The 26,928-nt window shown below is 41.3% G+C and overlaps 1 protein-coding gene across 26 annotated transcripts in view; it reads left to right on the top strand.

The window, feature by feature from the left end:
* SVIL (supervillin) overlaps window positions 1–26,928 on the top strand; it is a 130,598-nt gene that overhangs the window by 38,948 nt on the left and 64,722 nt on the right. For all 26 annotated transcript variants that reach the window (XM_085227142.1, XM_085227141.1, XM_085227134.1 and 23 more), the window contains one exon: window positions 24,037–24,103. Coding sequence is in view for 23 of the 26 variants with exons in the window: in XM_085227134.1 (XP_085083260.1) it covers window positions 24,037–24,103 (67 nt within the window). In the remaining 3 variants the exon portion in view is untranslated. The remainder of the gene's footprint in view (window positions 1–24,036; window positions 24,104–26,928) is intronic.

Below are 26,928 nucleotides of genomic sequence, written 5' to 3'. Positions count from 1 at the left end.
GCCTGGTTTGTCTGCAGAAGCAACCAGAAATAGTGTAGCTGAATCACAGTGGTGCTGTGCCTGCTGTGCTCTGGCCAGTGCAGGGACTGCCTGTAGTCTTGGAGCTTTTCACCAGGTTTTGGGAAGAATTTACAGCTCTTCCAACTCCCAAAGCTATGGCCTAGGAGCTAAAGGAAGCATCAAGTGAAAAATCTCAAGTGATGCTCTATAAATCATTTTATTCATGGTACTTCTAAGTTTCTGGACTGGCCAATAGGCCATTGTATCAGTTGGAATTTTAGCCTTTCCCTTTTTAAAACAAGATCATGATTACATCCCTCAAGACTTTCTGACCTTTCTTCTTGACTGCCTTTGAGTTGCTGGTCTCTAATTTCCCCTTCCTTTCCCTGCAAGGACTATACCCTTTTATCACTTAAGTTATTCTTTATCTGTGTTTCTGACCCTCTTTTCCCTTGCTAGCTTTCAATGGCCTGCAGGTTCCATTTGGAGGTACTTTTAAATATTACATTTGCTGAATGGTACTATTGGAAATGACTCTTTGAAATAGAGATCTTTCCGTTACTTCTTAAATTTTGGAGCAGAAACACAAACAAAGCAGAAACTTTGAATATTTGTTTATGACAAATCAAAACCTTTTGTGAACTTTTTCTGTAGCGGTGACAGTGAGGGGAAAACAACATAATTGCATAAATCGTTTTAAGGTAAGGTTTGACAGTGCCTTCAGAAAGATCTCTTTAAATTCATTTTGCTACAGAATGGCAAAAGTAGTTCTGAGACACTCAAGCTGCTTCTTTGCTGACAAAGAAGTGCAACCGAGGAATAGATGAGAGAAATGACGAATACCACTTGGCTGTCTGGTTTTGCTTACTAGTTTGCATGAATATTATAAGAAAGCTTCTAAATAATTGAGTGAAAATAGACCTGACTTAATATATTTAACATAGCTTTTTCAAATGATCTAAACATTTGTTTTATGATTCAAATCTAGAAGAGCTTTTGATAAACCTGCTCTGTGAGGTTTCATTGATCTCTCCTTTCAGAATAAGGAGCTGCTTTGCATCTGGGGATGTTTGAGTCACACATCTGTGAAATGCAATAACGTCCAAGTCAATGGTTTTACACTGCAGCACTGCCACAGTTCTGAGGGGGGAAAACAAAAAGAAGAGCAATTGCCAAGCAAATGATGTATTTCAGTACATAAGAAGTGTTTACGACTCTCGGTAATGGAATGATGTGTCACAAACTTTATTTAGCTGTTTGCAGTATTTGCTGAAGCAAGCTGACTGCATGAAATAACTGTCTCTCCCAAACTCATAAGCCCTTCGTGGTCTGGGCTTCGGGAGTCCATGGCTGCTCTTACACAGCAGCAGACTTTGAAGGGCTGGCTGCTGCGTGCCTGGCTTCTCATTCCATTGGCATGTGGGAGGAGAGGAACAGGAGGAGATAAAGGAGGAGCAGGGTTTAAAGGCTAGAACCAATGAGCCCTATGAAGAAGCATCAAGTCCAGTGAGGGATTAAAAGGCATTCTTAGCAGGAGCACTCCATCTGCTTTGCCTGTTAATCTCTGTGAAATGACCTCGATGGTTGGACCAACTGCAGGCTTGATGCACTTTCTGACAGCATGAAATTGGTTTGTAATAAATACACTAAGGAGCAGCAGGAATAATGGAATCTATTTGGGAACTGACATGCCGTTGGGTTTTCATAAATCCCTGGAAGTGTAATGCTGGCAAATGAATATTCATAAACCAGGTTATTAAAATTTTAAGAGAACCTTGAGGGGATGATGATGTCAGACTCCATAGTTAATAATAGAGATGGTAAAATTCTTGGCTAACTAGGCTGAACACGGGCTCGCAGCAGTTTTTACACAGTATGGCAATCAGAGGGAGCCACAGCCTTGGATGTAGGTTCCAAATCTCTTAATATATTCCCTGAACTAAAGGTCTACTGCTTTAGAGAAGAAGTATTTACATCTAGTCACTGTGTAAATAAATCATCTTCAAGTAGTTCAGCAGCTGATTGTGTCTTTTGTTACTGAGTTGGTCTTGATTTCTGGCTTGCTTGCTATGAAGTACCCTGCTGGGCTAGGAAGCATGGAGTGGCTCTCTCGAAAATTGCCAGTTGTTGTTAGACGCAGTGTTTTATCTGGAGCATGCACTAGACTTATTACAGGGGATACTAATACTGCAATCACTCACTTGTAAGGATTGTTGCTTTAAGAGACTTTATGCCTCTTGAAAGAGCTATGAAAAATACCTCATTTCTATTTTGTATGCTATCAGTAGTTTATATTGCTTTCAGAATTGCTGGGAAGTGGAGAGAGCTACTGAGATCATAGTTGTAGTCTCGCTTGGCTGAAACAGTTTGAAAAATCTCTAACTATTGTTGATGGTCTCTGTGCTCTTATTTTTCTTACTGCCTTTCTCCATCATATTGGTTGAAACTTTAGAAATGCTGAAGTAAATCCTATGCGATCCCTACAGTGGTTTGATGGGCAAAAGTATTGAACTACTTGGAATCAGGGTAGTCAGGTCTTGAATTTTAGGATCTTCCTGAAATTAATACTACTGTTCTGCTTAAAGTAAAATACAAATTTTCTTTCTTAAATAGAGGGAATGCTAAGAAAAAACATGCTATTGTGCTTCTTGAATCAAGATCTGTGACACAAGAACCTTTTATCAGCACAGCTGGTAGGAGGAGGAGGAACAGAAATAATACTTGAATTTTATTTTATTTTTTTTTATAAAGTGTAAAGCTACAATCTAAACTGAACTAAACTAGTAATTTGTTTGTGTCAAGGCATTGGAACAGCTGACCATCCCCTGCCTTCTGCCAGAGCAAGGAACAGCAAACACTGTAAACATAAATGAAGAACTTTGTAAATGCCAGCAAAAAAGTCTGAGAACAACTGCATATCTTAAAACATGCTAAATAAGATTTGGAAGGTTTGGGAGGACTTAGGAAATAGTTCTGAGTTGTTTTGAAGTTGAAATCTTACTTAAGAGGAAACCCTTCAGCAGTGAGCAACAGAGATGCCATTATAGCCATAAAGTCGCAAGAAGCCTCAAGTTTTGAAATATCCTGTATGAGAAATAGTTCTCAGGAGAGTGCTTGCAAACTGAGGGAGTGCAAAAGGAAATCACTGTGCCTAATGAGACTTGCTTCAATTTTGAGAGAAGGAAAATCACTTCTTACCTCAGCCTTCCACTGCCCTTGCTGTGGGATGACTACAGAGGCAATGTCTGCCTTTTTACAACAGACTTCAGAATCTTCTGTAAGGAGAAATTATTTACCATGTATGTAATTTTGCAGTTTGCGTGACTAAACAAGCATGATTCCTTCCATACTTATTCTTCAGCTCTGGTCCCTTGCTGAAAAGTGAGTAACAGAAACGGTCTTTCTCCCAACCCACCTCCTCCCGCTTTACTTTCCAAGACACTGCATGGACTCTCTTTGTGAGATCAGGAAAAAGTACATATTTGCAAGGTGTATTTCATGATGGGAAACAAGCTGCAAGGTTCTTCTGGATGAGCCTTGAAAAATGTAACTTGCAGGCAGGCAAAATGCTGTTGATTGCGTCTGTGCAGGAGGCAGCAAGGCTGCTGTCAGGGAGGAGGAACTGAACAGGTGCCAAACCATCAGCACAAGGCTGTCCTCTGGGAAGAAAAGCTCTTTGTTTTAAGTCCAGGCTTTTCCTTAGCAAATTAAGTTTTTTAAGTAGGTATTTCCTCTTCATTCTACCAAGGCTCATTATTGTGATGCTGTTGTACTTGGTTTTCCTGGCTGAAATGTCTGGGCATTCCAGATGGGGATGTGGCATTTTTAGGAAGATGTGAATCATGTCTGGCTCAAGAGATTCTTTTGGTTGCCCTCCTGAGGTGAACAGTACCCACAGGCACAGGGCCGGGTGTAATCAGATCAGGTGTCTGCCAAGGGATGCATGCAAGTAGTTTCTTGAGACGTTGTGCCTGTCATGGCAAGCAGGTGTTTCTGTGAACACTGTGGTCTAGAAAACTGGGAAGCGGGAGACCGGCTTGGTGGTGGTGAGCGCCCAGCACAAGTGGGTAGCAATGTCAGAGTGGATAATCTTTCCTCAGTTCAACAGTGCTGAGCCAGTGCTCCAGGAGCAGCAGAGGGGATAATCCAGGCTGAAGACAACGGAATGAGAGCTTTGACTTCAGGAACAGAAGTTCATTTTCTATGAAAGTTGAAAGTGCATTTAAATAGATATATCCTATTTTGCTTCCGTGCCTTTTTAAAATTTTTACTTATTTATTTTTAAAAGATTCCTGTGTATGACCTTGGCAGTTTCTGAGAGGGAGGAGATGGAGGCTGAGGGGAATCTGAATGGAACATGATTGGGGGTTTTCCAAAAAATAAAAATCGTTGAAGAGATGAGCTGAGAATGTATGAGAAAAGCAGGGTGAAGAAAGGACATTCAGATGGATCCTGATGTCAGGTGAGCATCAGAGGTGAACAGCTTTGAATTCTCAGGGTCTCCTGGTGTCACTTGGGTTCCTTTGCTGCCCATGTCCTGCAACCCATGGAAGACAGTGATGTAAGGAAGATGGCTGGCCTTGAATTCTAGTTCTGGCTGGCCCACTTTGATGAAAATAAACAGCGGGTATGTAAAAATAGTATCTCTTCTCTGTCTGTAGGAAGAAAGGGGGATGTGATCCCAGGGAATCGTCTTGCAGGAGTTACAGTGAAGTGGTGAGTGCAGTGCCAACATGTGAGCTGATTCCTACAATTTTGTACATTGACGGTACACAGTTTGAAGCTAGGATGAGAGGTAATGGACTCAAGTAGCAGTAGGAGAGGTTCAGGTCAGATGTTAGGAAAAAGTTCTTCTCAGAAAGTGATGATGCATTAGCACAAGCTGAGCTGAGAGGTGGTGGAATCACCATCCCTGGAGGTGTTTGGGAACCGTGGAGATGTGGCACTGATGGGCATGGTTAGTGGGCATGGTGGTGGGTTCTGATTGGATGATCTTAGTGGTCTTTTCCAACCTTCATTATTTTATTCTCAGTCATTTGGCAGCATTTCATTTAGCTGCCCAACTCTCTCGCATTTACAACCAATGCTGCTTGTGTGGCTGCAGACATTGGAGTAAGTGTCTCTTATTTGCTCTCAGGAACAAATATTATTACTGAGGGTAGTACTGTGGTATAGGAAACAAGCATCTTGAAGAGTATAGCTGTGTGAGCTTAAAGCTTGTAGGATTTTTAAGGAGTATTGGCCTCTGTCGACAAGCAGAGACTGCAATTCTTCTCTTTCCTTTAATGATCAATAAGCAATTACAAGGGGTTTTTGTTTGATTGCTTTTTCAGACTATCAGCTCCGCATTGTTTGTGTGCAGGGATGTTTACAGCAGCATGTGGCTGCATTGACTGAGCAGAGCTGCCACTGTTTGCCCAGTTGTTGTTAGCTCTCCGGGCACCGTATCTGAAGAAGCCCAGCCCTGCGAGCTCCGGCATTGTTTCCAAATAAAGGCATGTCTGAGTGGGAGCTGAGCCTCCAGCTGCCGGACCTTGAGGGGAAAAAAAGAGCCTTTCCCCATGGACTGAAAAGAGATGATTTATCTGCAGCAAAATGTTCCTTCCCCAGCCCCCTTCCCTTTCTCAAATGAAATGAGAAAGTTGCTTTTTAAATTTAAATCATGCAAACTGATTATACGCTGGTGCTCTGCAGCAAAGAGTTTAAGAGCCTAACCATCAGCCCTGGAGTCTCCTCAAACTGACTACGATCTGCAATCAGTATTTTTATTTTAAATATTTAGAGCAACTTGGACAGGAAACATTTCTGTTGCTGAAAGTTATTTAATAAGTGAGCCTTTGCTTGTGTATATACCCTCATCTGTGTGATGAGAGGAGAACTTGAACAAGTACCTTTGTAATGCAAGGCAGTATTTAGGTGATTTGTTTTTAACTAAGTCAGAAGGTTTAGAATTAGGGCTTAATGTAAGTTTGAAGTGGCATAATATTGTTTTTGCTGTATGATCTAAGGACATAGCTCACACAGGAATAGGTAATTTATTAGACCAGCTGGTATAGGGGGGGAAAAAATGAGACAAGCTTTCAGGCACACCAGCACTTCATCAGTCTGAAATAGAAGCAGCAGATTTCAAGGTTAAACAGAAGTTATGAAAAACTACTCCGTTCAATCAGATATGTGTTGAAGTGTTGGAGAGGAGCTTGCTGGTATGGTGTTCCTGCAGCAGAGGGGGAGGAGAAAGAAGGTAATTGATTAAATGGGGAAAGAAATAAGGAGTTTACTGGCTTGGGAGGTTATAAACCTGTTACCTGGTGAGCCTATGGCTGTTCTAGTTGTCAAGTAGTTCTCTGACTTCTCTTTGAAAGGTTTTATTTTCATAGTTTTTCTTTGAGCATTGAGATTTCAAGATCAGATTCATTTGCACACAAATAGAATCAGCTTTATTTAAAGGAACTTAATCGGGCAAATGTAGCTTCAGGCATTCTTTGTCAGCTGGTTTCCATCCTTAGCCTATGGTGTTAGCTTACAAAGCTACCTGCAGTCAGTCCATAGTTGCAAGTGAAAGTGAAATAGTAAAAAGAAAAAAACCTACTGTTTCTGTCTCTCTCTTTTTTTTTTTTTTATGCCCATATTATTTACTTCTGAAATCAGATAAAATCTACTCTAACAAAAACTGTGAGTTGATTGTTTTTAGGTTTTTTTTCTTCTTCTTTTTTTTTTTCCTTAGCAGGAACAAAATCCAGAGTTGAAACATTAAGAAAAGTTTCAAGGCTTTGCAGAGTGAGGGATGCTTTATTTGTGCTGCTAGCAGAATTGGCAATAGGCTTTTTTAGGCTTTGAATTAGGCTGTTTTATCAAGGTGGTGGTTTTCGTACACATCCAATGATGCACTGTCAATGTGCATTGGGCTGCACACTGCAGAGGAGACCAGAGCAAAGCTCTCAGTGCTCTTTTTTGAAGCTTTTCACTATTTTTTTTCTTAGGTGCTGTACCCAAAAGTGATTAGTGTATAGTTAAAGGAATGTCAGATTAAAGAAGTTACAGGAGAGGTCAGTACCTTCTAACTTGCTTGTCTGACTTTCTGGTTCCTTTTAATAGGCTGTCTATTGTCTGTACAAATGGCCTCTAAATTAAGTTGTTGTAACGGTTTATTTTAAAGTTAAATATCCGGCTTTCTCATGAAAAATGACTTTGCATACCAGTTACAGTATTCAAAATGGCAGAGGCCACTGGTGTGGTGAGGGATCTGGAAGCAGCCTGCTCCCCAACCTGTGCCCTGGGCTTTGTGCCAGGAGGGCACCACAGCCCTCAACCCGAGCTCTGGCTAGGTGGAGGAGGTCAGAAAAGCTAATTTGGATAAATTGCGTGCCAGGAAAGGGGGTGTTGTTGTGCTAGCATTTGTCTTTATGAGTTACAAGCCAGCAGCTTCCAAAATGGAAATCTTGTTGGGAACAGGTCAGCAGCAAATAGGATATATTGAAGGAGCGACTGTATCATCCTCCATGGTCACCGATATTGTAGGTACAGCTTATCTATGTTTGAGCTTCTTTGAAGGCAGTTCTTCAGAAACTGTGAAAGACAGAAGTATGTTAAAACATCCCTTTCACATGGCAATTTGGTTCCATATGTCTTCAGTCATGTGGATGGAACTGGAGGCAGGGTTCTCAATTTTTTCAATATTAGTCTATATTAGTAAAGCCCTTCCACCATTACTGCTGCCTGCTTTTGTAACCTGTCTTATGGATTTCAGGAAATGTCTTGAAAACCTAAGGTGGGCACAAAGTCACCCCGCAACTGGTCTTCAGGCATCAGATAGACATAGAATGAGTGTGGCCTCTGTGTGATGTGGAAGAAGTCACAGGAAAAACTATAATCTAACTGGAGCTTAAGGGAGTGCAATGGCTCAGTTCTAAGAAAGATAAGGGCTTTGTTTGTAGATTGGCTGTGCATCATATAAGTGGCTTTTATTTATGACAGAGGTAACCAACATGCTCTGTTAAGTCAGAATAAGAGGAATTAAAAATAGGAGTAGTTTAGATATCAATTCCAGCCAGGAGTTGGACTCGATGATCCTTGTGAGTCCCTTCCAACTCGGGATATTCTATATTTGTAGTACCAGTAGATGGTGATGGATATATTTATCAATTGTTCTTACATAATGGAACCCAAAAGGGGTTCCAAACCCTACCTCTTAGTAAGGATAACTGAAAGGCAGCCAAAGTCCCACTGCAGGCTTTAAACTTGAAAATACAAGTATCCTGTATGGAGTCTATAATAGCTTATTTTTTTCACAGTATAGGATATTAAGGCAATAATAACAATAATAGTAGTAGTAGTAGTAATAATCTGTGAACAGGAGTAGTTCAGGTATGGAAAAAGAAACAAAATGTAAGTTTTATTTTGGGGGGGAGAGGTTAAATTTTGTTACATCATTTAACAATGCAAATTTCTGGATGTTCCTTTTAAGGTACTTGCCACAAAGTAGTGAACCTGGAATGCCCTCAGTGACACACTTTCACCCTTTGGAACAAAACGTACAGTGTATCACTAACACAAAGAAACAGCTGCTCGACTTTTTACATAAAACAGGCAGTGGTGTACACCAATGGAGATTTCTGGCATTCCTGGTGCTGATTCACCTTGGCATCCTTCAGTCTCCTCCTTTCTCTTCCCCGCCTTTCTATGTTTGGAAGTCATTTTTCAGTTTTACTTACCAAGCTGTCTGCCTTCTGTTTCTCTTTGCATCCCGACTACAGGATGAAAAGACAGAATGGGTTAATAAGACATTTCCCATCATGAGTTTTGTGTTTGTTCTAACAGAACATTTTCTTACAGTCTATAGCTGAAACAAAGCCCTACCTTGAAATATCAGAAACTATGAATGCTCTCATACTGTTCCTCATAATGACTTGCAAGAGATAAAGATAATTCTTGACAATCAAAAAAGCTCCAAAAAATAGGACTAGCTGAGAACTTGAGAACTTACATATGCCAAAGTCTTTAATATATGGTTTTTTTCCTCTCTCTTGGGATAGAAGTGTGAATTTGACTATAAAAATGAAATTATGCTTTCCAAGTGAAATCCCTATAGTGTCCTCTCTAAGAGCAGTTGTCTAGTTTTGTTCAGCCTACATCAAATAGCATTCTAGTTCTCTGGATCTTCTTGGATAGGATTGTGTTACTTTACTGCATATTGTGAGCTAATGCAACTCCTGGACTTTCTCCAGTCTGTACTGTCTGAAATATAGACTTCGGGTATAAGCTGCTGATTATGGTTTCAGACTTCCCAGGAAACAAAAACATAAAGAGCTGAAGAAAATGCTGCAGCTTTTCAGTGATCTCATGCATGGCCGCATGCTGTCAGGATGTTTAAGTTTCTTGTACTGAGTTTTAATGCGGACATACTTTCCATAGGAGTTTAAAGTACTACTGTAGTTTGACTTGAAGCCATTGGCAAGCAATAGACTTAAAAGATAGCGTCAATGTCTTGAATTGTAGCCTCAACTGAGCTTTTCTTCTGTCTACTTGACTATTTGAGAACTAAGTGCAAACAAGATGTGGATGCTGAAGTGAAGGATGATACAGATTCTTAAATTATTCATTTGGAGAAACTGCTGGGCTCTCTAGCTTTTCTGCTGCTTTCTCTTATTCAGTTTTCCATTAGCAAATATAAGAATCAGGCCAGGCATAAAAAGACATTGAAGAAAACAAGTATCTTGTTTGGGTCTCCAGATCCTTTGTGTGGAATGCTGATATATCAGTTCAGTAGTAAACACGCCAGTACTGCTGGTGCTGAAATAGAGTTTCCAAATGGCTCCCGGCAGCTCCCTCCTGTAGGAAGGAGGGCTGTTCTCATGCATTAAGACAACCTTATGCAGCAGGCCTTGTGAGCAGGGCATCACCAATAAACAAGGTGGGTTTCTGTGAATTTCTTGTGTGACTGCCCCATGCATGTTCTGTTAAAAGTGATCCTACAATTCTATGATTGTTCCCCAAGACTGCCAGGACTTGGATTTGGGGCAGATGTTGTGAGTGGGAAGTCTTGCTGCAGCACATGTGCTGTTTCCCTACTGGGTTTTACAGCCAATGCTGAGCTCTGGCCTATGGTAGCTGCACCTTGCTGCTGCCTTGCCTGAGCTGGTGAAACACTTTGTTCAGCAGCAGACGGAAGCCACATGTGATGTGCCTTGGTGAGTGTGGGTTTGGAGCATCACCTGGCATGGGGCTGTGTCTCACTGTGCCCTGTGGGCTAGGAAGCACTGTGCTCTGTGTGTTTGTGATTTACCTGATAATGTTCTGCTTCTTCTGAGTGTTCTTCCTCTCTTTGGGACAAGTAATGCTATAGCTATATTTTTAAAACTGTGGCTATAAGGTCTGCCTTTGCAAGGGCCTAGTCCAGACTTAGCAATACAGAATTCTTTCTATAACTGGTTGTTACTGTATTACTGTAATAACTGGTGGCCATCAAGACGTCCAGAGAATCCTTCATTCTTTCCAACTCTAATTTATTCAAGCTGGCTCTTCTCTCTCCTCTAAGAGATGTCTCTTTTTCCATTACACATGCTTAGTGCCTCTCTTCCATCAGCACAGCATTCCTTTGGTGCTATTCATGGGACAAACAAGTTGACTGATGAAGAGAATCTACCTGCAAAAAACAAGTGTCTAAGATTATCTGCATGCTCACACTATGACCTGCAGTTGTTGGCATGCTCTGCAGCTTGCTGCTGAAGCTGAAGTTGGTTTGGCTCTCTCAAATGCTGTTGCTCATCATACTTTCAGTTTCCCATGTGCAGATCTCACCTAATGAAGGGGAGGGTAAGAATTGAGCCTATTGTACTGGACCTAGAGAAGGAAGGCAAAACCCTGCTTGAGAAGGTGGCCTGGTTTGGAGCAGAGGTGAAGAGAGCCATGAAGATGGGACTGGGTGTGATGGGGGACTCTGCAGTAGGACTTGGAGAAGAGGCAGGGGAAAAGTGGAAATAAAATGGAAGGTGCTAATGAAAACAGATGTGGCTGGACTACCAGTAGGAAGGAGGTGCAGGAAGAAGGTAAAGCTATAAAGAAAGCAGCAAGAATAAAAGTCAGAAGAGAGGGACGGGCAAGGGTGAGAACTAGGGGAGTGAAATGGGACTGTGTCTGGGAATGGCAGTTTTTAATCTCAGGAAGACTGATGCAGTCTGGGGCAGCTGAGCTCCTCTGAGTCAGATGAGCTGTGGAGCAGCAGAGCAGTCTTAGAGATGTCCACTTTATGTTCTAGGTGCCCTGAGGAGTCATAATGAACCTCTCAACTTCCCATATATCTGTCCTCATCCTTTCATTTGTAGGATCTCTGTTTCCTCTGCTTACTATGTTTCATTTGAACAAAGCAGTGATATTCTGTATTTAATTTTGGAGCATCTTTAAATCAAGGGAAGAACCTCCCCATTTGTCTTCAGTCCAAAATGTGCCACAAAGATGTTGGTTACATGGCAGATGTATTTCCTCTCATGGGGTGGGAGTTGACTCTTGTAGGATCACTGGGGGAAGTGGCCTAGCTCAGTGGGGGAGTGTGGGGAAAAAAAACACCACACCTATTCAGCCTTGATTTAAAGCAGCGGACTTGCGTGAGTCATTCATTACTCTGTTCTTTAAGTGTAACCTTTGATATGCATAGATTTTGCTGAAATTGCCTTCCAACTTTATTCCTGAAGAGGATAGAGTTCTCACTCCTAGCTCTATACCAGTTAAGTAGCTAGTAAAAAAGCTATGCTTTGTCCTGAGCAATGAAAAAGCCATGCTTCCTGGTGGGGGTGACCAGCAGGTGTCCTTTTGCATTTAAGATAATCAGCATACAGACAAAAATGTTAATTGTACTTTTTTCCTTTCTTTCTGTCTTACTCACAATGGAGAAATACCCCCATATTTCTAACCAGTCCCCAAAATTTCTACCTAAAGTGTGATTTTTGAAATTCTTAATGTCTGTAAGCAAAGATGGACAGTGGGAGTGTTAGAAGGGGAAAATGTCAGCTATTACTTTACCTCGGTTTGAAATTAAAACTGCAAAAGCATAAAAGCCTTTTGAAAGCATTTTCTGGTGTGCAGCTGCACAAATGGCCCTAAATTAACAGGTGCCAAATAATCACCTGTGAGTGCCACAGTGGCTTTCTGGATGTGTCTGAATTGATGGAGATTCTCCTTTTTAATCAAAAAGAAAGGACTCCCCCTGGTACTTGGGGTTTGTTAGTGTGCGTTCTGAAAGACTAGAAAAATGTTGAAGTCTTGAGATCCATTTCTGTCAGAAAGTAGAGCAAGCCTGGTAGGTTTTGTCTATGTTAGCTGTGACTGACTTCCATAGGCCAGTGCTATTCTTTGTAAGACTTTGTTGACAGATCTGTCGAATGCACACATGCACCAATCCATCTCATTCCCTGTTATTTACTTTTGTACAGCTTTTGTTATTAATATTAAATAGTAATGAGAACATACTGTGCTGCTGATCTAAGCAAATTGGACACAAAGTAAGTTGGTTTATTTTTAGGACTACTAGCGTGTAATCATTTCTGACCCTTTTTTGAATGTGCCCCATTTCTTTGGATTAGTGAGGCGTATTTTAGCAGAAAATCAGCAGTTCTGAGCCAGGGTCTGTGAGTGCATCTGGGCACGGCTTCAACCTTCAACTGAGATGATAATGGCTGAGCTTACATACTGCCAGCATGATTCACAGCTGTACTGCTTAATGCACACTATTGAAAGAGCAAGTTGCCAAATGTGCTCTCACTTTCAATCTAACAGTATGAACCTGGGGGTTGCTGTGGGAACTGGGAATACCTGTAACAGTTTGATTTCTTTCACTGGGGTGATAATCATGGCTCAGTTTTAATTTCTGTGTTGGAGGTCTTTCTAGCTGTGATAAGCATGGTCCTTAAATGCATTCTTACATACATCTAGTGTTTGGTAGACATTGAGCTCTTACAGGGCAGTGTTTCTTCGGTCCTTCAGAGCTGTGGGATTGAGTTCCAAATTTCAAGGACTAAATTTCCCAGGGCAGGAGGCAGCATCCCGTTTCCTGCAGCATCCCCCCGCAGTGCCTCCTACAAGCCCCGCAGATGCATACTGATGGGATGGCCAGACTGTGGCCTCGGCAGTGTGCTCACTAGTGATACTTCATTCAAGGCAGAAGAGCACTTAGAAGATTGGATGCCAATTTTAGAAATATCGGGGGCCAAGCAGCATTTGAACTGCCTCTGTATTTTACTGCTCCGTGCCAGACAGGGCGTGGAGCTGTGTCTGCACTGAAGTGCTGCCTGCTGACAGTGGAGGCTGCAGCAGCAGCTGGAAGTGACCTGTGCTCTGCGGCCTGCCCAGCCTCGGGCAGGCTGTGTGCTTCCCGCTCAGCCTCTGCTCTGTGAAAGAGGAGAGCTGTCGAAATCTAGCCTCTTGAAATTACCTTGGGAGAGAGGTGAGGGAGGAGCTAGCCAGTGTAACAGGAGAGGCACCAAGCAGCAGAAGCAGATTTTTTGCTAGTTAGTTATTTTGGGGAGAGCAGATCATTACTTTTGAAGCCATCTGTTTGAATTGCAGGAAATCTCACCATAACTTATCAACAGCATTAAATAATTCAGTGGTAGCGTTCAAACGAGTGTCTGTGCTTTGCTTTTATCTTCTTCATTTGGTTTTTGTGCTTGACAAGTACCTGCCTGGTGGCTGCCTGCACTCGTGCTGCTGGCCTACTTTTGAGCAATTCATGTTGTGAGAAACCCCATTTTTTCTGCAGCTATTGATCCTAAGTGATGCTGTGCACAAAGCCACCCCACAGCCAGCCATTGGCTTGTGCTGCCCATGGCTCACCCCTGGCTGTGGTTGCTGCCTCTCCCACCCTGTGTTGTGGAAGCCTGGGGTGGGTGGGGAGCCATAAGGTAAGCACTGGGCGGTCACAAGGCAGCAGGGAGCTCAGCTTGGCCTTATTAGGCTGCAGCAATGGTGTCTGGGGACAGGGTGTGCTGCAAGGCAGCAAGGAGCATGCAGCCCGGAACAGATCCAGCCCAGGCCCTGAGAGACATGGCCCAGTACTGCCATGTGCTGCGCCTGGAGGAGCTGCATCATGCTAGGGACGGCTCAGAAAAGCTTCCTGTGTATACGCTTGCAATAGCAGCTCTCCTTCCTGAAGTATTTCTTCGCAGGCTCGGTTATACCCTAAGATTCATGTTGTTATCCCACATATCAAAAGCGTTTCAAATTCTTTGTTATGCTTTGTGGCTTTAAGCACACACCTGAACTAAGAGAGGTGTTTTGTTTTTGTGACTTCAGGACTGCTTCTGCTCTCCACTTGTGCAGTTTATGCCCCTTTATTGGAGGGCTGTTTTATTGCCTAGCACAACGGTCCTGTTCCCAGGGGAGTGGGAGTGCTGGTACCTGTTGCTTGTGTACAGAGCAGGGTTCAACTAGGTTTCATCATATTCCCCTCATACAAGCTGACTTTTATTATGGATTTAGGCTTTAAAAAGAAATCTGTGTTCTTTCTTCAGTGAAATCCCCCTAGACTAAGACATTCAGTACAGCCAGGTGCTGTGCAGCTCTGGTAAAGCTCTTCAGGTTGTATGCTGATTGCCTGCTATTAGTGATCAGCACCCCACTGAGTGCTGTGCACACCTGGGGTCTTTGTAGGAGTTTGGGAGCACATGAGGGCAATAGAGAGAAAAGGTCTTGGCTGCTTTGAATTTAAGGCTGCTCTCCAGAGCACTCTCCAGAGCAAGTTGCTCCAGAACTGTGCTAAACAGATTTCCTTTCTTCATGAATTTGTGCTCAGCAATGCTAGATGCAGATTAAGCCTCATGTATATGCTTATTCAGAGTGACGTTATTTTCAGTGGCAGAGTTTGTACTTGAGCTGTGTCAACTTGACCATCAACACTAGAATAGAGCATATGGGTTTTTTTTTGTTTTGTTTTACTGAATATTTAATTTTCTGGGGAAGCATTACAACATGCAATAAACAGGATGGGAACTAGATCTAGATTTCTTGTATGCAAGATTGTTTTCTGCCTAAGGCTTAAAAATGAGTTATATTTCAAGGTAAGTATGCAGGGCTATGAAGTAGCCTGCGAAATGTCACATCACCATGGTAAACAAAATCAGTGCCTTCCGTAGATGACTATTGAGAAGAGCCAAGGAACTTCGTTATAAATTCTTTCTTGTGGTATGCATGCCTCTTTGCTCCCTTTTTGGGCTTTAAATGTGAGCAGATGGAGCAGCTAGGAGGAATCTTGGTAGCACGGCTGTGCTTTTAATATCACTTTACTGCCCAGGACCACTTGTGTCTGCAGACAAGGAGACAGCCCTGTTGCAATCTGGTGAAGCTTCCTGGAAATGGAAGGTACTGTATGTGACAGAAGATAGGGAAACCTGTCCTACACAACTTGTTAGGAGAACAGGAGACCTGCAAACAGTCCTCCTTTTTTTACCCTCAGTTGCTGCAATAGCAAAGCTGTCACCCTCCACACTGGTAAACAAGAGACTGCTTACTATGGTATGATGTTGTTGTAGGGTGGTTGCAGAGACTGACCCCTATGCCTCTACAATCTGAACTGCAGCTGCTTTACATCAGGCTCTGATGCCAAATGCTTAGCTATTATTTTGCTAGGCAAAATTCTTCTTCCTCAAAGTCCTTGGGCATACAAATTGCACATCCTGCTGGAGCAGGAGTTGCTCCTTTATTGCTTGTTTCCAGGAGTTTACTCAGTCCATCCCTAATGGTGCGTACTTGATGAGTTCTTTTATATCTTTGGGCTCATAGATACTAGGTCTGATTCAATTTGGATATGCCTCACTGGTGTGTCTGATTATGACAAGTGAGAGGAGTGTATGGTTTTTCAGCATCCTCCCAGGAGCTAGTCTAAGCTGAGCCTACTGCTAAAGAGGAAAACCTTGAAGGTGTTACGTAGCAATTGGGCAGATCAGTATAATGGAAGGATTAGCATGATAGAAAGGTGCTATAAGGGAAGGGAAAAAGATTGCTTACCTATATCAGAAGATTCTAGGTTTGCAGAGGAAAGCTCCACCAGGGAGAGATCTCCAGAAAGAGACCCTTATCCAGTGGAAGTCAGCCCTTAAGTGGGGTCTAAGAGAGATGGAGCCAGTCTCCACCCCCTTCCAGTCACACAGGTGAATTGCCTTCAGCTGTGCTCCCAGGCTTGACCTGGTCCCTTCCCCATGTGATCAGTCAGTGGTTCAGGCCATGACTCAACAGTTCCCATACATGTTTATATATGCTGTAGTCTTGACATAGCATTTAATGAACAGTGATCCAAGATGTGGGAATGTCAGTGGGAATTATCTTTGCATTTTAGAATAAGAAAAAATGTTGCAGATTGAAAGGTACCAGAATCTCCTTTTAGGAGTAATTAACTGCTAAAATTAATGGTTTGACTGAGATTTTGTTAAATCTGAAATAGTAATCATTCTGAAAGGTTTTCTTAGAGTACACATAGAAAATAGAATTTTCCAGAATATTACTAAATATTCAGTACCAAAAAATGATCCGTATTTTTTAATACATCTGTTGCCTTGCTATGCTATGCTAAAAAAGCTTAGTTCTTTTCATGACCTTTACTAATCAGCTTTTCTGATCTTGGTGTGGTACCTGCTTTAAATGGTCACACAGGTGATGTGATGCTAACATTTATTTGGACTTGTCCAAAATGCAGTCAGTAGCCAAACAGCAGACATCATCTTGAGAGAATCATTACCTGAAAACTATTGCACTGTGGAAATGCAAAAAAAAAAAAAAAAAAAGTGAAAAGGATTAAACTTGATTCCTGCTGAAGGGATGGCACCATGTGAGGAAACTTTATCCTAGTTTAAGTCCTTATGAATGACTTCATCTAGGAAGTAAGAATTTCACTTGTCTGTGTACAGGGGCTTTGGGTGGAGATGACAAAACCCACTGGCCCTGCCAATCCTGGATACACTGTATTTGGAAGCAAGGATGCTTGAACATGACTTGAGACCATAACTTGTTACTAAGTGATTATACCATGTAAGTAATCTTCTGTTAGATTTTTCATGAGCCTTGAGATCTAGGTTAAATTATTTCTTGAAAACCTTGGCGGAACTTGCTGGAGAGTGAAGGAAAGGAAAGATAAGGAAAGGGAGGTTTTTCTTTGTGCCCTGGTGCTTACCTTTAGAAATACATACGTGCAGGCTGAAAACCATCATGGTGTGCTTGGGTGTGTGCATGGCCTGGAGGCTGGGAAGGGTCAGATGGAAAAAGAGTGGCCTGGTTTAGCCCTCTCTTCTAACCTTTGTTCCTGAGATCATCCACCACCTCTGAGATCTCAGCACTGCTTGCTTGGACTTGCTATTCCAAGTGCACTCTCCCCCTATCCAGGAGCAGAATAGTGGAATAAAATTCATGAACTCCTTTAGACCTCGTCCCATGAAGTGTAGATGCAAATATTATTTCATCATCTTGTTTATACAGATCATCTCAGTTTTCCATCCTGCTTGGTCTCGTGTTTACCTAACTAGCATATTTGCTGAAAGTTTCCTTGCAATCACTGTGGTGGTTTGTTTTTGTTTTTGTTTTTTTCCCTTTGGCATTCTTGATTTTTTTTATTTTTAGACTTTCTTCAAACAGTTGTCATGGGCTTCTTTGATTTTTGTTTTTATCATAACTGCAAGTCACAACAAAGTATCTGGTTCTTCTTATCGCAGAGAAACACATCTAAATATAAATTTCTACATGATCAAAATTTAGAAATAAAAAGGCTTAATCTTAGTGGGACCTGATTCATAACTCTCAGTGCTTTGGGGCTGGCAGCTCTGTAAGTTGGGAACAGCTTTGCAAGCTGTTTAAACTCCAACTTTGATTACAATGATTAGTTTTGCCAGACAAAAGGAAGATATTTTCCTTTTCTTTCTGTGGGAAGCTTCGGAACAACATTTAACTGCCAGCTGGTCTTTCTTGAGCAGTCTCAGACTGGAAATGTATGCGTGCTTAACCTCCAGCTCTTTGCCTAGATGACTGCAAGCTTTACTTCCAGCTGGGTTTGCCCCCCTTTCCAACAGCTGAATTGTTGTTCTCTTTCTGTTTGCTTGTGTTGGATGCTACAAAAGCTCAGGAATTAATGATGGCAGGGGAGGACAAGAACATTACTACTGATATGCAACAGCCTTGATAATGTAGTTTGACTGACCATACTTCTGGGTCTTGAAGACTGGATTGCTTTAGAGGAGAAAAGGTTCTTCATCCTTCCTCCCTCAAGTACTTGGAGATGGATGTCTTTTCTTCTGGGAAACATGACTTCTCAAACCTACTGTTTCCAAACAGGCAGCAAAAACCTAAATCCAAGACTTCCTTCATACAGCTGTTTGACCCTGCTGAATTGCTGTTTTTACCAAGGTGTCTTCTCCACTCCTAAAGCTGATTCAGGGTCAGCGCAGAGATCTCTCTTCCAACAAGAAGTTTTTTGAGACAGCTCCTTTTGATGGAGGAGTAAGCAAACAGTTGTATGCTTCCACTGACCTGTGTCCAGCCCCTCGTGACTTTAAGACCTTACCATTGGTAACAACATTGGCACACAGCCTTTGTCTCGAAGGGAAGCTGATGTGACCCTATGGTTGCAGATGGTGCACAGTATCAGGAGATTTCCCATCTTTCCAGTGTGCTTTACCTTCTGCACCTTGCTCACCAGAAGGATGCTGGGGACAAAATGCTGGAGATGTGATCCCACAGCAATGAGATGTGAAAGCCTGCTCTTCCCTCTACAAATGCAACCGTGCACCCATCTCTTCTGCTTATGGGGCAGCATCTGCATGGGGGTGATGTTTGAGCTGAGACAGTCTCCTTCGATAGCCAGAAACTGCTCTGGTACCTTCAGAAAAGCATACACAAAAATTAGAAGGAAATGTTTGCTATCAGTGTAGTTATACCAGTGGATCACTAAGGTTGAGCCGTCAAGTATAACTTCTTCTCCAACCCTTCTAAAGACCGTGGCCACGAGATTTATCAAATTATAATTACTTATTTGTGTTTTATGGGAAAAAAAAAATCCCTTATTGTGTACCAAATGAGTTACAGGTGCTTAAAAATGCTACAGGTGGTAAGTAATACATTCATTTCATGAGATCAAACAAGAAGTATTCATACGAGTAGTATTCATGGAAGCAGGGTTCAGTCTATAACATCCAAAGTAGGTGTTATTAGCAGTTTGTGTTACCTCTGTACTCACTGTCTCATTTGTGTTTTAAGCACATCAGCACATATGTCTGGTCCAGAAAGTAGATTTTCAGGTTAGTGGCAAGTTTTCAACAGGTGTTGACTGATTGCGTTTTTTGTCACTGCTTTTATATTTTCTAGGCCTGGTACAGCTGATCCACAGAGCACAGCAGTGTTTGGGTCCCTGTTCTATATGGTAGTGCTGTGATGGTTAGAATTAAATGCAAGAGCTACTAAGTTTACAAGCAAAGAAAAAAAACGGTGTGTGTACCATCAGATAATTTTGATCTAAGTATATGTTACTTATATATTACTGGATGAGCTGCTACGAGATGTGGTATAGTAGAAGACTGGGTAGGAATGGTGGTAGGAGGATGGTTGGACTAAATGATCTCATGGGTCCTTTCCAACTTTGTGACTCTATGATTCTATGATTCTACTTTGGGAACTGGAAGGCTTCAATGTCATCTCCTAAGTGTTGGACTACTCTTGTTCAATAGAACTCTATACAGTTGAAAGATCAACGAATAATCATGCTTTTGTTAAAGCCACTGAAGATGAGTCATGATTAAAAATAAAATAACAGTAACATTAGACAATATGGAGTGCGTATTCTTATGTACATTGACAGAACCTGTTAGCATGAAAAGCTGTACTTTTGATGACCTAGAGAGGCTAACAACAGCTTCACAGTAAGCCAATTAATACTGTTAGTTTTTTCATAGATTATATTTTTCACTTGTAGTTCTGGACTCTCTTTCACAGCATTGGTGCTTATATTTTTGCTGGTACGTGGAAATTTCAAGCATGGATAAGGGTTCTAATATAGCAGATATCTAGAAATGGGTAGGCAAAGTTAAGAACTTCTGTTTCTAGGACTTTTTCAGTGTCCTCGCAATCTCATCCTTGTGCTGAGTTTGCTGCTGCTGGCTGAAATCTTTCTGAAGATAACGAACAAGTGTGTTTGGGACAGGGAAGCCAGCAGGCAGCTTCTGCCTTCAGTTGGATGGGGTTCAGTGTGTAGGTCTGTCTCAGTCAGGTATTCATGTGCAGGGTGGTTGGCTGGGATGATCAGGTAGAACTGTGGAAAGCTGAGCCAGGGCTCTTGCCCCATTTTGAACAAACATTTCCAGACTTCCACAAAGAACTGTAAAGGGTTCTGACTCCTCTCTTGGATTGAAAATCCATCAAATCTGTTTAATAAAAAAATGGTAGCTATACAGACAGTACTTGTGCAGTTTTACACCTTCTGTCTCAAATTAAAATATTTTGAGCTGCAGTGTCTGTTCTTAAATCCCCACCCCCACCAGTAGTTTTGCTCACATGTTATCCATAAATCTTGTCTGTTTTAAACATTCCAACTAATAGTTGGGCAAAACGTTTAGCATAATGATACGATTAACAGAGTCCATTTCTTGGCAGCCTGGATGCAGTTTTTCTTCAGCAAGCATTGCAGTTTATCCTGATCAGAGATGGAGAGGCATTATTCCTCTTTTTGCAGAATTCTTTCTTTTTATATGAGGATTTAGACGGTCTGCTTTCATTTTGCAGGAATATAACGTGTGATTTGGCTGCATCTTTGAAGTGGTGATATTATAAATCTTCCAATCACCATTGCCCAATCTGTTTTAGCATTCCTGTGCCTAATTTCTGTTTGTAATCTGATTATTGGCTTGAGCTGCTCCAGCTTGCAGCCTATTGCTATGCATTTACTGTACTCCCTGGGACGCGGTAGCCTGACAGCTCCAGTCCTGTGCTATGAAAAAATCTCTACATGATATTGCTCAGACAGGCCTAGGGCTGTGGCTGTTTGGGAATTAGCTGCTGTTGTAGTTTCTCTTTGCTGAATCCTTTGTTTGTACAACCATGTTCCGAAATCCTTGGATCTCCAGCTATTTGGGAAATGTTAAACACTCTGAGGAGCAAGGTAAGAGTTCCAAGTAGATAGAGGAAAATGCAGTTTGTGTGCTTTTACTCTCTTGTATGGTTGTATGTGTAAATATTTTTTGACTGCATCTGCTTCAGCTACATTAGCTACTTTAGTGATCAGTATGCAGTTAGTCACTTCGGCTGTTTCATTTTTTCCTAAAGGACACTTTTGAAAGATCCGATTAGATGGATCTTCTAATTAGCTTAGCTTGCCACCGACTTAGGGCCTTTAAATATAGCAAATAGCAGTGCGAGGTTGCATCTGGATTTTTTTTAGTTCAGCATTTTTAATTTCCTATGCATAAAACTGGGGACAGTGGCTTTATTGGGTGGGGGGGGGGGGAGGGGAGAATAAGACTGAACAAATGGTTAAACTTGTGAGCAAGTTCGATTTATACTTCAGTAAATATACTCTCAATTTTGAATACAAATATTTAAAATTGTGTTAATAGGGTTATATGGATGTTTATTCTTCAGTGAAAGGAGCGACAAAATGATGTTGCAGTGATTTTCTTTCTTTTTGTGTAAAATAATACCCTCAGGTATTATGAGGATTTTTTTAAATTAACCATTGAAATAAGACTGATGTTCACTTTGTGGACTTATTTATTTCCTTTTGAAGCACAGTTGTTTTTAATTTTTTGTCTTTGCTTGCATTTAATCTTAAAGCTTCCATATTACAGTCAGTAAGTTTGATTGGACTTTAATCCTCCCACATGGGGTTTAATTTGAACAGGAGGAAATTCATAAAATATCAGAACTGTGTAACAGCACGTAGTTCTCTGTTTATTTGTATGGGGAAAGAGAGGACCTTGCCCTACAAATTACAGCAGAGTTTTAATAGGTTTTTGAGGCACTACGAATATGGTATGTCCGAATATTACATGTGTGTTTAATGGGGAGCAAGAGTCAGAAAAGCTTGTGTGTCCATCTGAGCAGCTCCTCTCCCACTGCCGTGATGAAAGCTGCCTTCTTCCCCTCTCACATCTCCTCTTTATTTTTGGCCAGGATAAGGGAGCATTTCTCTATGATCTGCTTGAGGACTTTGTGGCAGACAGCTGTTTAGTGCCAGAAACTATAGGATGGGTGGTTATCCTGTTGGAATGGCTGTGTGTTTAAGATATGCCTGGTTCTGATTAACTGAACTGATACTGAGCTGCTTGTTAAGCTGTGGCAAACTGTTCTCACAGTGATGTAAACCTGGCCTTTTTAGAGATACTTACAGTATGCAGTATTATCTTCTTTCTGATGTTCTTGTGTAAAATGTAGTGACTTATATACCATTAATACCGTTGTTCCCTAAAATACTCTGTTTGGTCTGGCAAGCTGATTCTGTGTAATCTCTGTGCTTTATTCTCCATTTGCTTGGGGAGAAAAAGCAAACATTAAGAAAAACAGGAGAAAGTTGCTTATTAACACTGAAGAATGCTATTAGCACAATTGCTTGAAATTTACATTGACTTGCAGCAAATGACAAAAAATGCCCTTTTGCACATTTTAAGCCTCTTTATATGTAAAGTGTTAAACTTATTATTATTTATTTAAATCAGTGGACCTGGAAAGCTGACTGAGGGAAAGACATGGAAAAGCAAAGGAAGGAGAAAAGTTTTGAAAGCCAGTGAGAAAATGTACATTTTATAAATTCAGACTGATACTGTCACCTATAATAAGCTTTTTTAAAACCTTTCTGCAAAAAATAATAATCGTCATATCTAGATTTTAAAATACAAGAGTATTTTTGCTTGCAAAACAATTTGTTATTTTAAATAATAAACAACATGTAACAAAATATACTGGCTTTGCATTAGAGTTTAGAGGGTTGTTGCTGCTTTTGAATTGTTTCAAAGTTTTTGTCTGAAGAATAAGGTGAAAAATTGTGTATTGATTTTGAGTCCTGAGGTAGTTGACTTAATGCAAATGGAGATTTAAAGCCATTTTCTCACTGGGAAATTTTTAGTAGCTTCATGTTTTCTTCAGCATCAGTAACAGACCAGGCTGCCCTGCTTCCTGGCTGTCCATTCTGTGAGGTCTCCTAATAGCATCCTCAGCATTTTCACTTCTGAATGGAGGCAACTGATGTTTGGTGCACTGTCCCCCCCCCCCCCCCCCCCCTCCCTTGCTACTAGTCATCATTTATAGACCTACAGTGATGTTCTTGAGTGCAGAAATGAAGTTACAAGGGTGGGGAGGGAAGGGAGATTGCCTGTTGCTTGCTGTGGTTCAGACAGAGGTTTGGAAACGAGTGGCTTTGTAATACGTACTTCTTGAATTTAAGGCTGCATCTCATATAATTTTGCTCTCATGTAGCCATGTTTATTATCAGAGTAGAATACAGTACAAGTCCTAAGTGTATTCAGAAAAAAAAATAGGAGTTTCCAAAAAGTGGTCAACCTTCAGAAATGCTTTTGTCACGGGGGATGTAATAATGTTGCTACAACAAACCCTCAGCTGGGTATCTCTGATTTCTGCAGTGATTATGCCGTTTTTAGAGTATTGCCTGGCTGCAGCCATAAAGGCTGTTGCTGCATTTTTCATTATCAAAGTGCTTTACAAACATAAAATATATCTACTGTGCATTTTCTAAGTAGGGAAACCAAGTCAAGCAGTTTAAATGACATCCCCAGGCTGCAGTGCTACACTGAATACTGAGATTAGAAAATCAAAAGCTTCAGTACGTTACTGCCATATGTTTTACTGTCTTTACTTACTTTTGGAAGGCTTTGGTTTATTACCACCTTGGGCATGGCAGCCTATGCCACTTTGACTAGAGAAAGGCCTTTGTACAGTTTTTTCCAGTGGAAAAGGACTATGGCTGGAAGTTACAAAGTGGTTTCCTGAAAGTTCCCTATTTATTAAAGCATATCTTTGTAATGTTTTTCTTTTCTTTTTCTTTTTCTTTTTTTTTTAATTTCACAGATTTTGACAAAGGAAACTCGGTTAGATTTAAACCTTCACGATTGCTCCACAGGAAGAGAGCGTTAAGGTAAGGCCAAGTCTTTCTTCTTGCCTAGTGAAGTCAATTAGTTGCATAATTGTTACTTTAGTCATGGTAGGAATCTCCATTTATTCTTTTGCTGGGAAAAATGATTCTTGGTCTTCTCAGAGGACCAAGCTTTTGTCTGAACAGTTATTGAAAACTGCCTCCTAAATAATCATGTAAATTTACAACTCATACTGCGAAGGAAAGAGTCCCACTCTGCACTGTGTCTCATGCTGCTGCAATGAATCATAGAATCATAGAATGGTTTGAGTTGGTTGAGGGTTCCAACCCCAATGCTGTAGGCAGGGATACCTCCCTTTAGACCGGGTTGCTCAAAGTCCCACTTTCCTGAAAAGCATGGGCACAGTACCCACATCTGATGAGCCAGTGTGCAAAACTGATCTGTCTGAAAAGTGAGGTGGTCAAGGTAAGGGAATTATTGGTACAGTCAGCATATAGAAGGGGACCTTGCAGTGAACAGAGGGGTGAGGTGGCTGATTCCTTGCAGGGCACTGCTGCCTCATGCTTGCAGCCTTAAGGCCTGGTCACATGAGGCTGGGTAAGGTGTTGTAGTGCTTAGGTAAGAATGTGGCAGGTCACATTCCCTCTCTGTTCCTTCCCCATTTCATCTGTGGGACCCCCTCCTATCAGTACACGCTTCTTGAGCATTTCTGGTTACCTGCTGTATTGTAGAGAAACGGTAAGCAGGTGTGTGAGGTGCACAGTCTTAGAGAGTGCAGGTAGGGGAAATCTGGGATAAGGCTACTGGAGAGAGATGCAATCATGGAACAGATATTTTGGAATCCAGAGAAATTGTGGAAGTAGAGAAGGAGAAGAATAATGAATGCCAAGCCCACGTTTGGCAGGTATACAAGTGAATTTTCACGTATGTCTTTCAATCAAAAAATCTCATTACGTCCTGTAGTTTTAATTCAGATGCCAGAGCAGTGTTACCAGTGGCATTTGGATCAAACTTCTGCTTGCTTTTGGGCGTGTAACTAGGTTAGTGGGACAGCTATTTAGAAACCATATGCTGCCACTGCAGCGAATGAAGTTTTCAAATTGGAATCCCTGATGTATAGAAGGAGCCTGCACCTTGGAACCTGCAAGAGCAGTGTATCTACTGAGGTTGTCAGATGCTCTACTAATGCCGCTTCTACATTGTTTTTAGAGAAAAACTGCTGAGGTTGTGAAACACTGTCAGTGTTTTAATAGGAATTGTATGAATTCCTGAAAATTGTGTAGCATGAGTTCCTTGGCAACCTGAGGCCAAACCACATGTAAATCCTTCATGAAGTGAACTTGTGGGCCTCATGCTATTTATTCTATTTCATGAACCGTAAACACAAGCTATATTCCAGGCAAGCAAACAAGGAGGATTTACCCTTACAGTACAAACCTTTTATGGCCAACCTCTTTTCAGTGGTCTGTGGGGACGGGACAAGGGGAAATGGCCGTAAACTGGAGCATAGGAAGTTCTGCACCAATACGCAAAGGAACTTCTTTGCAGTAAGGGTGACAGACCACTGGAATGGGCTGCCCAGGGAGGTTGTGGACTCTCCTTCTGTGGAGATATTCAAGACCCACCTGGACACCTACCTGTGCAGCCTGCTGTAAGGAGCCTACTTTGAGGGGGGCTGGACTAGATGATTTCCGGAGGTTCCTTCCAAGCCCTACAATTCTGTGATTCTGTGATACCCAAATTTAACTGAAAAGGAAAAAGGGCAGTGGATGAGTTTGAAAGCACAGTATACCTGGCATTCTAAATTAGGCTGTCTGACCCCACATAAGCAACTAAATTGATGATGCACCTGCTCCTTTAGCAGATAAGCTAATAAAACAGGACAACATCTAGATAGATTCCCTTGAGGGAAAAAGGGAAGTCTTGATGTGGAATTGCTTATGAGTATATTTTTTAAACCCTTAGGAATAATTTTCAAAAGTTGTTGCTTTTAAAACTACTTGGAATTGCTTTAACATCATTCTGACTCAATTTAGGTTCCTAATGAATGTTCTTAGTGAATACTGTGACATGTCCTAAATATGTCTACATTCATTTTTAGAACAATTTTTATATATGTACCTATAAATAGCCAATTATTTGGACAGACCATCATCCTCAGAACAGTACTCTGTCTCTGAATTCTCTGATCAAGTAAAAACAATATAATTGATTCATTGGTTGAAAACATTTTGTTTCTAATGTGTAAATATTTAAAACAAGCAATAGTACCTGCAGCAATGTGAGAGAGCATGCTGCAAAATTGCCTGCAAAGAGGAGAAGCAAAAATTCTCCCCTATGGATAATATAGTCACTAGATGAAAACAGTTAATGATTAAAATAAATAAATAAATAAACAAATAAACAAATAAATGTTGACAGTGTGTCTTGAAGGAAAGGGTAAATGAGGGCATGGGGTAACTGTGAAGGGACATGAGAAGCAGGTAACCTATGATGTCATGTAGCCCAGCAAGGTGAAGCTTAAGAAGTTTGTGATTATTACAAGAATTTTAATGAAATCTGCCAATGAGGAGAGGCTGGAAGCCACTCTCAGTACAAAGGAGGAATGAGTTCATGTGCAGAAGGAACTGGGTGACCTTGAAAAGGAATGAAAAAAAGGGATGTAATGTAATAATACTAAGAGCATGGTTGTTCACTGGGGGCTAATACATTTTTCTGTCACTTGCAACTGATGAAAGCCTGGGCATATTAGTTTCTCTTGCGGGATTGAGCAATTAATGTAGTGTAGTTATAAAAAGGCAAACATTGTAGGGCACATGATTCATCCAGCTGGTCATGTAATCATGCTTTTTCCACTAGAAGTCCT

Source organism: Meleagris gallopavo, chromosome 6 (genome assembly GCF_905368555.1).
Source record: "Meleagris gallopavo chromosome 6, MGAL_WU_HG_1.1, whole genome shotgun sequence".
Classification (NCBI taxonomy): domain Eukaryota; kingdom Metazoa; phylum Chordata; class Aves; order Galliformes; family Phasianidae; genus Meleagris; species Meleagris gallopavo.
Note: the sequence above shows the minus strand (reverse complement) of the source record. Positions and strands in the feature narration are given on the sequence as shown.